The sequence below is a fragment of the Sus scrofa genome, chromosome 7 (genome assembly GCF_054392235.1).
Source record: "Sus scrofa isolate SSC_HxYL_T2T_F1_AM1 chromosome 7, Sscrofa_HxYL_maternal_Yorkshire_Landrace_v2.0, whole genome shotgun sequence".
NCBI lineage: Eukaryota > Metazoa > Chordata > Mammalia > Artiodactyla > Suidae > Sus > Sus scrofa.
In genome coordinates, this window is record NC_139389.1 from 26211232 (window position 1) to 26223575 (window position 12344).

General features: G+C 37.2%; 1 protein-coding gene across 1 annotated transcript; it reads right to left on the bottom strand.

Annotated features, from left to right (window-relative positions):
• Window positions 1-6079: 6079 nt before the first annotated feature.
• Window positions 6080-7018, bottom strand: LOC146401436 (olfactory receptor 14J1-like). The gene has a single exon (XM_084970519.1). The coding sequence runs from the start codon at window positions 7016-7018 to the stop codon at window positions 6080-6082; it is 939 nt and encodes a 312-aa protein (XP_084826645.1).
• Between the last annotated feature and the right edge of the window lie 5326 nt (window positions 7019-12344).

Sequence of the window (12344 nt, forward strand, 5' to 3'; positions counted from 1 at the left end):
TTATGACAAAAACTCTTCCCAAAGTGGGTATAGAGGTAACATGCCTTAACATAATTAAAGCCACTTATGACAAATTCACAGCAAACATAATACCCAGTGGAGAATAGCTGAAAGCCTTCCCACTAAAATCTGGAACAAGACAAGGATGGCCACTCACCGCTTTCATTCAACATAGTACTGGAAGTCCTAGCCACAGAAATCAGACAAAAAAAAGAAGAAATAAAAGATATCCAAATAGGAAGACAATAAGTAAATACTGTCACTGTATGCAGATGACATGATACTATATATAGAAAAACCTGAGGACTCAACCCAAAACCTACTTGAAGTGATCAAAAATTCAGCAAAGTAGCAGGATATGAGATTAACATTCAGAAATCAGTCACATTTCTGGATACTAACAATGAAATATTAGAAAAGGAATACAGAAATACAATGCCTTTTAAAATTGCAAACCAAAAAATCAAATACCTGGGAACACACCTGACCAGGAGGTAAAAAGACTTATATGTTGAGAACTATAAAACATTAATCAAGGAAATTAAAGAGGATGTAAAGAAATGGAAAGATAGTCCATGCTCCTGGGTTGGAAAAATTAATATTGTAAAAATGGCCATACTACCCAGAGCAATCTACAGATTCAATGCAATCGCTATCAAATTACCCAGGACATTTTTCACAGAACTAGACAAAACAATCCAAACATTTATATGGAACCACAAAACACCGAGAACTGCCAAAGCAATCCTGAGGAACAAAAACCAAGCAGGAGGCATAACTCTCCCAGACTTCAGGCAATATTGCAAAGCCACGGTCATCAAGACAGTGTAGTACTGGTACCAAAACAGACAGACAGACCAATGGAACGGAACAGAGAACCCAGAAATAAACTCAGACACCTCTGGTCAATTAATCTTGACAAAGGAGGCAAGAACATAAAATGGGGAAAAGACAGTCTTTTCAGCAAGTATTGCTGGGAAACCTGGACAGCTGCATGCAAAGCAATGAAACTAGAGCACACCCTCACACCATGCACAAAGATAAACTCAAAATGGCTGAAAGACTTCAATATACGACAAGACATCCTCAAACTCCTGGAAGAGAACATGGGCAAGACATTCTCTGACCTCAACCTTATGAGTATTTTCCCAGGTCAGTCTCCCAAAGCAACAGAAATAAGAGCAAAAATAAACCAGTGGGACCTAAGCCATCTGACAAGCTTTTGCACAGCAAAGAAAACCAAAAAGAAAACAAAAAGACAGCTTACAGAATGAGAGAAAACAGTGTCAAATGATGCAACTGACAAGGGCCTAATCTCTAAAATATACAAACAACTTACACACCTTGACAGCAAAAAAGCCAACAACCCAATAGAAAAATGGGCAAAGGACCTGAAGAGACATTTTTCCAAGGAAGATAGACAGATGGCCAACAAGCACATGAAAAGATGCTCAACATCCCTGACTATTAGAGAAATGCAAATCAAAACTTAGATACTCATGTCGCAACAGAAGAAAGGGTGGGGGAAAAAACTGTAACTGCAATGTATACATCTAAGGATAACCTGACCCCCTTGCTGTACAGTGGGAAAAAAAAAAAAAAAAAAAAAACTGCCCTGGGATACCACCTGGCACCAGTCAGAATGGCCATCATTAATAAGTCCACAGATACCAAATGCTGGAGGGGGTGTGGAGAAAAGATCCCTCCTGCACTGTTGGTAGCAGTGTAAGCTGGTACACTATGGAAAACAGTATGGAGGTACCTTGGAAAACTATAGATGCAACTATCATATGACCCCGCAATGCCATTCTTGGGCATAGACCTGGACAAAACTTTCCTTGAAAAAGACACATGCACCCGCAGGTTCATTTCAGCACTATTCACGATAGCCGAGACATGGAAACAACCCAAAAGTCCATTGATAGATGATTGGATTAGGAAGATGTGGTACATATACACAATGGAATACTACTCATCCATAAAAAAGAACGACATAATGCCATTTGCAGCAACGTGGATGGAACTAGAGCCTCTCATCCTGAGTGAAGTAAGTCAGAAAGAGAAAGACAAATACCATATGATATCACTTATATGGCATCTAATATACGGCACAAATGAACCTTTCCACAGCAAAGAAAATCATGGACCTGGAGAGCAGACTTGTGGTTGCCAAGGAGGTCGGGGGGAGGGAGTGGGAGGGACTGGGAGCTTTGGGTAAATAGATGCATTTACTTTGCCTTCGGGATGGATTAGCAATGAGATCCCACTGTGTAGCACTGGGAACTCTGTCTATCCACTTATGATGGAACATGTAATGTGAGAAAAAAGAATATATACATGTAAGTGTAACTGGGTCACAATGCTGTACAGTAGATTAAAAAATATGTGTATAAATAAATGATAAAAAAAAAAACCCTCTGGTGAGTCCAGTGGGGGTAAGAAGACAGTTCAGTTTGATTTATGGATTCAATGTATTTCAGTCAACATCTTCGTAAGTATCTTTTTAAAATCAAAAACCTGATTTTAAGACATGGATAAGCAAAAGATCTGGAGTAGATAAAAAATCTGGAAGAACAGAATTAGAAAACTTACACCATCCATATGACAATGACTGTGTAGCTGAAGTAATTAATGGAGCGTGATATAAGCATGAATACATAGATCAACTGAACAGATGAAAGACTCTCACACACATACAATTCCTAAATTTATTCCAAATGCAGCAATTGCAATTCTTTAGGGAAAAGTTTGTTTCCCATTAAGTATTGTAGTTAATTGGATAACAGTGAGTATAATGACCAATAACACTTACCTTATACCATCACAATAATTACTTTCCAATGAATTATAGAACTAAACATGAAAGGTAAAACAATAAAGCTCATGGGAAGTAACATCGGTATGATTTTAAAATCACTTTTTCTGTTTTGATTTTTTTTTAATTTCCATTTTAATTATTCTATAGTTTCAGGATGATATAAATACATTTGCATTCATTTTACACACACTGACCAGTTTTTTGTGCTTCTCAAACCTGAAGATCTGTGTTTTAAAGAATTCTTTTTAAAATTGCACCTCACAAAATCAAATACCTCGGAATACACCTGACCAAGGAGGTAAAGGACCTATATGCCGAGAAGTATAAAACTTTAATCAAAGAAATCAAAGAAGATGTAAAGAAATGGAAAGATGGAGTTCCTGTCCTGGCACAGTGGTTAACAAATCCGACTAGAACCATGAGGTTGCGGGTTTGGTCCCTGCCCTTGCTCTGTGGGTTAATGATCCGGCGTTGCCATGAGCTGTGGTGTAGGTTGCAGATGCAGCTCGGATCCCGTGTTGCTGTAGCTCTGGCGTAGGCCGGTGGCTACAGCTCTGATTCGACCCCTAGCCTGGGAACTTCCATATGCCACGGGAGCAGCCCAAGAAATAGCAACAACAACAACAACAACAACAACAGACAAAAAGACAAAAAAAAAAAAAAAAAAGAAATGGAAAGATATTCCATGTTCCTGGATTGGAAAAATCAATATTGTAAAAATGGCCATACTACCCAAAGCAATCTACAGATTCAATGCAATCGCTATCAAATTACCCATGACATTTTTCACAGAACTAGACAAAACAATCCAAACATTTATATGGAACCACAAAACACCCAGAATCGCCAAAGCAATCCTGAGAAACAAAAACCAAGCAGGAGGCATAACTCTCCCAGACTTCAAGAAATACTACAAAGCCACAGTCATCAAAACAGTGTGGTACTGGTATCTAAACAGACAGACAGACCAATGCAACAGAATAGAGAACCCGGAAATAAACCCTGACACTTATGGTCAATTAATCTTTGACAAGGGAGGCAAGAACATAAAATGGGAAAAAGAAAGTCTATTCAGCAAGCATTGCTGGGAAACCTGGACAGCTGCATGCAAAGTAATGAGACTAGAACACACCCTCACACCATGCACAAAGATAAACTCCAAATGGCTGAAAGACTTCAATATAAGACAAGACATCCTCAAACTCCAAGAAGAACACATAGGCAAAACACTCTCTGACATCAACATCATGAATATTTTCTCAGGTCCGTCTCCCAAAGCAATAGAAATTAGAGCAAAAATAAACCCATGGGACCTCATCAAACTGAAAAGCTTTTGCACAGCAAAGGAAACCCAAAAGAAAACAAAAAGACAACTTACAGAATGGGAGAAAGTAGTTTCAAATGATGCAACTGACAAGGGCTTAATCTCTAGAATATATAAACAACTTATACAACCTAACAGCAAAAAAGCCAATCAATCAAGGGAAAAATGGGCAAAATACCTGAATAGACATTTCTCCAAAGAAGATATACAGATGGCCAGCAAACACATGAAAAAATGCTCCACATCGCTGATTATAAGAGAAATGCAAATCAAAACTACCATGAGATACCACCTCACACCAGTCACAATGGCCATCATTAATAAATCCACAGATAACAAGTGCTGGAGGGGCTGTGGAGAAAAGGGAACACTCCTGCACTGTTGGTGGGAATGTAAACTGGTACAGCCACTATGGAGAACAGTTTGGAGATACCTTAGAAATCTATACATAGAACTTCCATATGACCCTGCAATCCCACTCTTGGGCATCTATCCAGACAAAACTCTACTTAAAAGAGACACATGCACCTGCATGTTCTTTGCAGCACTATTCACAATAGCCAGGACATGGAAACAACCCAAATGTCCATCGACTGATGATTGGATTTGGAAGAAGTGGTATATATACACAATGGAATACTACTCAGCCATAAAAAAGAATGACATTATGCCATTTGCAGCAACATGGATGGAACTAGAGAATCTCATACTGACCGAAATGAGCCAGAAAGACAAAGACAAATACCATATGATATCATTTATAACTGGAACCTAATATCCAGCACAAATGAACATCTCCTCAGAAAAGAAAATCATGGACTTGGAGAAAAGACTTGTGGCTGCCTGATGGGAGAGGGAGGGAGAGGGAGGGAGTGGGAGGGATCGGGAGTTTGGGATTATCAGACACAACTTAGAATAGATTTACAAGGAGATCCTGCTGAATAGCATTGAGAACTTTGTCTAGATACTCATGTTGCAACAGAACAAAGGGTGGGGGAAAAAATATAATTGTAATGTATACATGTAAGGATAACTTGATCCCCTTGCTGTACAGTGGAAAAAGAAAAAAAAAGAAATCTGAGGAAAAAAAGGTTAAGCATTATTTCTCTAGATATTTCCTATCATACATTTTCTCTATACATGGACACTAGATCTTTCTGAAACTATTGTTAGACAAATATTAAACATTTCCTGCCTACTTCATGACTCCTAAGTCTTTCTCACTAACAAAAAAACTTTCCGTTTTTCCCCATTTTCTGAGAAATTCTTGGATCTGTCACTGCAAAATTCTGTTTTTTTCTTGTACTTTATCTGCTACTTACACTATCCATTAAATTTTAAATTTTGAACATTATATAATATATATTAAATTTTCATTATTTTTCAAATGTGCCTTTTTAAAATTTTTATTTTGATTGTGTTATTATTTCTTCTTATAGTCATTCTGTGAGTCACTGATTGTTGTACTATTTAAACTTCTCACTCACATGACACAATTGACATAGTGAGACTTCTCCCTGGTGATCAATAGTATAGTAGCTGACCCTTAAATAGCCAGAGAGTATTAAACCAGGTGGTTCTTCTGTATGCTTCAATACTATATGATATTACAAATTTAATTGTAACTCAGAAAAAAATGAGTTATCTTTACCTTGATAGAAACAGGCCAGGAGGGAAAATTAACTTGGAATCTTTAGATTTAAACAAATTGACATTTTCATCATATTTGACATTGTAGAGTGAGGTTCAAATCTATGGTATCTACTAGAGTAATTTTTGTCTAACTCCATGTCAGTGTTTTTGTTACTCAAAGATAGTCCATTCCTATTACTTTCCTCATAACGAGTTCTGTTTGAGCTTTAATTTCTTGATTGACTCTGTTATGTTTTTCCAGTAGATTGTGATTTGTCTCTTAATGAGCAAGGGATAGACATGACTCAGCAAAAGAGGTAGGCTTTTCTTCTTTTAACAACCCTTTGTAGAGCTGCCTTCATGGCTTTGTTTCTCAGGCTGTAGATCATCGGATTAAGTGTGGGAGGCAGAACAGTATAAAAAAGAGTAAGCAAAAAGTCTAATGCAGTTGGAGAGTCAGAATGTGGCTTCAGAAACTCAAAGACACCAGTAGAGAGAAACAGTGTGACCACAGCTAGATGGGGGAGGCAAGTGGCAAAGACCTTGGCTCTCCCCTCGGCAGATGGGATCCTCAGCACAGTAGAGAATATGCGTGTGTAGGAGAAGCCAATGGAGAGGAAGCAAAGAAATGCCACCAAGGACAGAAAGCCAGTGACCCCAAGCTCACTGACATACTCATCAGAACAGGCAAGTTTTAGGAGCTGGGGAACCTCACAGAAGAACTGGTGGATGACATTGGCACCACAGAAGTGGATGGAGAAAGTAGCAGATGTATGCATAACTCCAGAGACGACCCCACTGATCCAGACGGCTAGGATTCCGTGAATACAGGTGTTGACATTCATGATGATTTCATAGCGCAGGGGAAGGCAGATGGCCACGTAGCGATCGTAGGACATCACTGTGAGCATGGCCAGCTCAGCAGAACCACAGAGAGTGAAAGCCAGACATTGCAGTATGCATTCCCAGAGGGAAATACTGCTAGTATGCCTGAAAGAGTTACAAATGGACCTTGGTACCGTCACAGAGATATAGCATATATCTAAGAAGGAAAGATGTTTGAGGAAGAAATACATAGGGGAGTAGAGACTGTCATCCATGGAAGTTGCAGCGATAATGAGTGTGTTGCCAGTTAAAGCCACTAAGTATAAGACTAAGAACAGAGAGGCCCATAAGACTTCTAGATCAGGCTTGGCAGAAAATCCCATGAGGAGAAACCCACTCACTGTAGTGAAATTGGCCATATTCCTTCTCAGTTTCCAAGGAGGCTGCTGGCTGCAAGACAGAATGGAGACCTATGGAAATAATGCCAGAATCAACAGTTCATCATTGTAAATGTTATGTAACTTTGTATACTAATAATCATATTGAGTAATTTTAAATAACTTTGACTGAAGCATAAGAGTTAGGTAAATTGGATTATGAATTTTAATGTCATCCTTTTCAGGCCAAGGAGAGGAAAATATTTTATTGTTGGGAAGTATGGTGCATCAAAATTTTATGGATGTTAAAATTTTCACTCAGTTCAAACACATGTTCATATTTATTAATAAGTTTTTGAGGTGACTGTTCTGTCTCATTAGTTATTATATCTATTTGTACCGCCACCACACTGATTCTTTCATTGCAGTTTTTAAATTTCCTTTCATGGAGTTCCCGTCGTGGCGCAGTGGTTAACGAATCCGACTAGGAACCATGAGATTGCGCGTTCGGTCCCTGCCCTTGCTCAGTGGGTTAACGATCCGGCGTTGCCGTGAGCTGTGGTGTAGGTTGCTCAGATCCCGCGTTGCTGTGGCTCTGGAGTAGGCCGGTGGCTACAGCTCCGATTCACCCCCTGGCCTGGGAACCTCCATATGCCGCAGGAGCGGCCCAAGAAATAGCAACAACAACAACAACAACAACAAAAGACAAAAAAAAAAAAAATTCCTTTCATGTATGAAAGAACGAAGTCCCAATCCTTTTCCTAAGATTTTTTTGAAAAAAATGAATAATAATAAAAGTGAAAAGCATTTTATTGACATTATCTTATTTTTATTACAATATACAAATGATCATTATCTTTAACACAAAATGTCATATAAATTAATCCAAAAAATTCAACGTTCTATTAAGAAATGGCAAAAGGCCCGAAACTTTCTGGTATAATATTTAAAAGGAAATAAAATGTTGATAAATGCCTAAAATCATCTATATTTTATTTTATTTTATTTTATTGTTTTATTTTATTTTATTTTATTTTTTGCTTTTCAGGGTGGCACCTGTGGCATATGGAAGTTCCCATGCTAGGGGTCAAATTGGAGCTGCAGCTGCCAGCCTATGACACAGCCACAGCAACGCCAGATCTGAGCCACATCGTCAACCTACACCACAACTAATGGCAACGCCATATCCTTAACGCACTAAGCAAGGACAGGGATTGAATCCACATCCTCATGGATAGTAGTTGGTTTCGTTACCACTGAGCCATAACAGTAACTCCTCATCTTTTGTTCCCTTTTTTAATGCAATGAATTTTATTATATTTATAGTTGTACAACTATCATCACACCCTAGTTTTACAAGATTTCCATCTCAAACCTATCCTTCATTCTTAATTAAATAAAAATTAAAGCAAAAATAAGATATAACTATCAGTGATTCAGAAATTATTAGTGACAGAAATGAGTCACTTTACTGAAATTTCAAAACCCTTGCAGCTTTCGACTTTGGATGTCTATCCAGAATTTTAATTAATTTTGCTTCTTTAATCTCACTGAGTACTTTTTCTCTGCAACCTAACTCTCTCTTTTTAAAATTTATTTATTTATTTATTTATTTTGCTTTTTAAAGACTGCACCTACGGTAAATGGAGGTTCCCAGGCTAGGGGTCAAATGCAACTGCCGGCCTATGCCACAGCCACAGCAACGCAGGATCCAAGCTGCATCTGTGACCTACACCACAGCTCATGGCAATGCCCTATCCTTAACCCACTGAGTGACGCCAGTGATTGAATCTGCAACCTCATGGTTCCTAGTCAAATTCATTTCCTCTGTGCCACAATGGGAACTCTTTAACTCTCTTTTAACAAGTGAGGTATTCAAAGCCTCATGCCTTTGTTTTTTGTCTTATTTTTAAGTTGATATTAGTGTTTTTAATACATAACAAAAGGTGTATATGAAGAATTTAATAATTTGTATCATTTATTTCTGGTTGTGAAATATTTTCTGCATTTCTCTAAAAATATGGACATGGTCTTATCATTCCTGAATTTTCTTGTATTTCACTGACATCAGAATTTCTTCCTAAGAAACAGAAGAGACTTGAAACCCAGATGACTGGTTGTGACAAGAAGCATATTCTCACATGCTTCTCACAATCTTTGTGTCCTTACAGTCTTTCTCTCTGGGATCTTTACTGGCCCTTGTTTTGTGAAAATGAAAACTGTGGTTGTTTGCTGACATTACAATATTTTGATACATCATCAGCTTTTTCATCTTTCCGTACTGTTAGAACACTCTATCTCAGATATAGGTAGGATCTCACATCTCTTCTAACTCATCATTAGGGTCAATAAATAATAAGAAGAGAAGGATATCAAGTGATTTCATCCTGTGGTTCATTTATTCTAGATTGCTAGTTGCAAAAAGGAAGGAATTGCGGAGAAAATGGGAATTACACTGCACAATATGTTTCTGAAACAATTTAAATATCTCTGCTAGATTTGCAATTTTTGCTTAAAAATCTACAGTTGATAATTTTTAACTGTAGCATTTATGAAATAAATAACAAAGACTGGTTTTATCCCACCCACTCAAATCCTATTATCCATTGACTTTCTATTTTTCAGTATAAACATCCCTTTTAGACACCATGAAAACTCACCAGAGCAAATCCAGGAACTTCCTTTCTAAACTTAGGGAAAATTTCTCAGTTACTGCTTAGCAGAAGGTAATTCAGCCACTTTCAGTAAAGCATTGTCTGTGGAGAGGAAAAATAAGGATTTCCATTCTCATTATTAGAGTTTATGCTCCTCTGCATGGCTCCTGTGTCATGAGTGGAGAGATCCTCGAATGCTCTGGGTATTTGGGGCTCCTTGAAAATACCCTGGGGCCAAAACTTGCAATTACATAGAGTTTTCATGTGGAGTATTTTTCTGTTGATTTAATTTAATGATCACACCTAGTTATCTGGAATTTCTGTTTATTTGTGTCCATGGGATTAAACTGTTGAAACACATTGCAACTTGTGACTTATATTCTGGAAAACCCAACATTAAGGGTTAAATCTATTTTTCAGTTTGTTCATTGCCAAGTAAATGCTTATTCAAGGGAATCATGTTCGCTTTGTGTATCACTGTAAAGTCAAAGTAATTGGCAATAACCTATTGATATTTATGCTTTTCTCAGCTATTTTAATGATTTTTATTAGAATGTTATTTCTTTGAAAGAATGACTTATTTAGTTCATCTTTTTGTTACAACCACCATCTGGCACTGCACCTTATCTATAATAGATCTTCTTAATTATCTGTAAAATTGAATTTAATTAAGCTCTACCATATTTTTATTCTCTGGTGACAGACACAGAGGATTTTTTTCTCTCCTAAGAATTTAAGTAATACAAGAGCTTTAGTGATCAAATAATCTCGGCAGGAATTTTGAACTCTTACACAGTACGTCCAGGATGGAACACTTAGTGAACATCCTCTGTTTGTACATCACTGAAGAGCAAACTAACTGACTTAGAACAACAATTTATTATTTTCTCTCTAGTATGTGTGGATGAGCAGTTTTTGCTTGAGGTCTCTTATTCAGTTACAGGCAGATTTCAGCAGTGGTTATCGTCACCTGAAAACTCAATTTCAGTGGAAGTCTAAAATGATTTGCTCACATGATGAGCAATTGATATGGGCTCTTGGGTGAAAACTCCACAGGGCAACTGCAACATCTGCATGTATTCTCTCCTTGTGTGTTGACTTCTCACAGCAAGACAGGGTATATGGATTTATTTACCTCTTCTTATGCTAGTAACCGATAGCTTTTTATAAATGTGGGTTCATCTAGCTATAATGCTTTCTATTTTTACTTATTTTTTGCCTGCGCCCTTGGCATGTGGAAGTTCCCAGGCCAGGGACTGAACCCATGCTGTAGTTGTGAACTGTACCACTGCTGTGGCAACGCCAGGTTCTTAACCTGCTACACCACACTGGAACTTCCTGTTGTATTATTTTGTAGATCAAGTCCAATCGATAAAATTCTTCTACAAAGTTATCTATTTATGAACATTTATTCTTCAGGATAAACTTTAGAATCAGGTTGTTGAACTCCTCACAATATTTTCTTGGGATTTCTTTAAAGTACTTTAATTTCATTTTGGTGTATATTTAGATTACAAGTTTATAATGTTTAATTATATCATTTATGCATGTGATGTATTCATATTTCAGTTCAGTTTTAATTTAAATCTGGATAGACTTTAAATATTTTTACACATTTTGTTCATTTTTGAAAGTGAATGTTTCTATTTTCATAGTATCTTATGTTTGATTAAATTTTCTTCATAATTCTTACTGCTGTAGGTGAATGATTGATTTGTATATGTGGGTCTTATATGAGGCAGTATTACTTAAGATTCTAATTAGGTTTAATTTTTTGTGTTGCACATCCTATGCATTTTGACAAATGTATAATGTCATGTATCCACCATTTTGGTACCATACAGAATACTTGTACTGCCTTAAAATCCCCTGTGCAAGACCTCTTTATGACTTCCTCTCCTCAAACCTTTGGCAGCTGATGATCTTTTCAATGACTTCAGTTTTTCCTATCCCAGAATGCCATATTCTTGAAATCATATAGCAATAGCCTTTTCAAAGGCATATTGTTTCACTTGACAATATGCCTTTTAAGATGCCTTTGTGTCTTTTTGTACCTGCCAGCTGTATTTTTTGAAACTGCTAAATAACTGTCCATTGTATGGATGTACCAGTTTACCCATTCACCTCTTGAAGAATACCTTATTTGCTTCCAAGATTTGGAAGTCATATGCAGAAATACAAAAAAACCCGTAAGAGAATACTATGATAAAGTATATGCCAACAAATTTGACAACCTAGAAGAAACGGACAACATTCTAGAGACTGTCAAATCTGAATCAAGAAGAAATAGATCAACTGAACACACTGATCACTAGAAATTATATTGAATTTGTCATTAAAAACACTCCCTACAAACAAAAGTCCAATACCATATGGCTTCACAGGGGAATTCTACCACACATACAAAGAGGTAATGATACCCATACTTCTTTTTTTTTTTTTCAGACATGCAGAAAAGAATCTCATATCTCTGTTTTTATTTTTTTTAATTATTTCCCCAATACTTTTTTTTCTACTGTACAGCATGGTAACCCAGTTAAATATACATGTACACATTCCATTTTCGCACATTATCATGCTCCATCATAAGTGACTAGATATAGTTCCCACTGCTACACAGCAGGATCTCATTGCTAATCCATCCCGAAGGCAAAGTAAATGCATCTATTTACCCAAAGCTCCCAGTCCCTCCCACTCCCTCCCCCCGACCTCCT

Excerpts from the sequence above, each read along its gene's own strand:
- LOC146401436 (XM_084970519.1), bottom strand. The coding sequence starts at position 7,018 with ATGGCCAATTTCACTACAGTGAGTGGGTTTCTCCTCATGGGATTTTCT.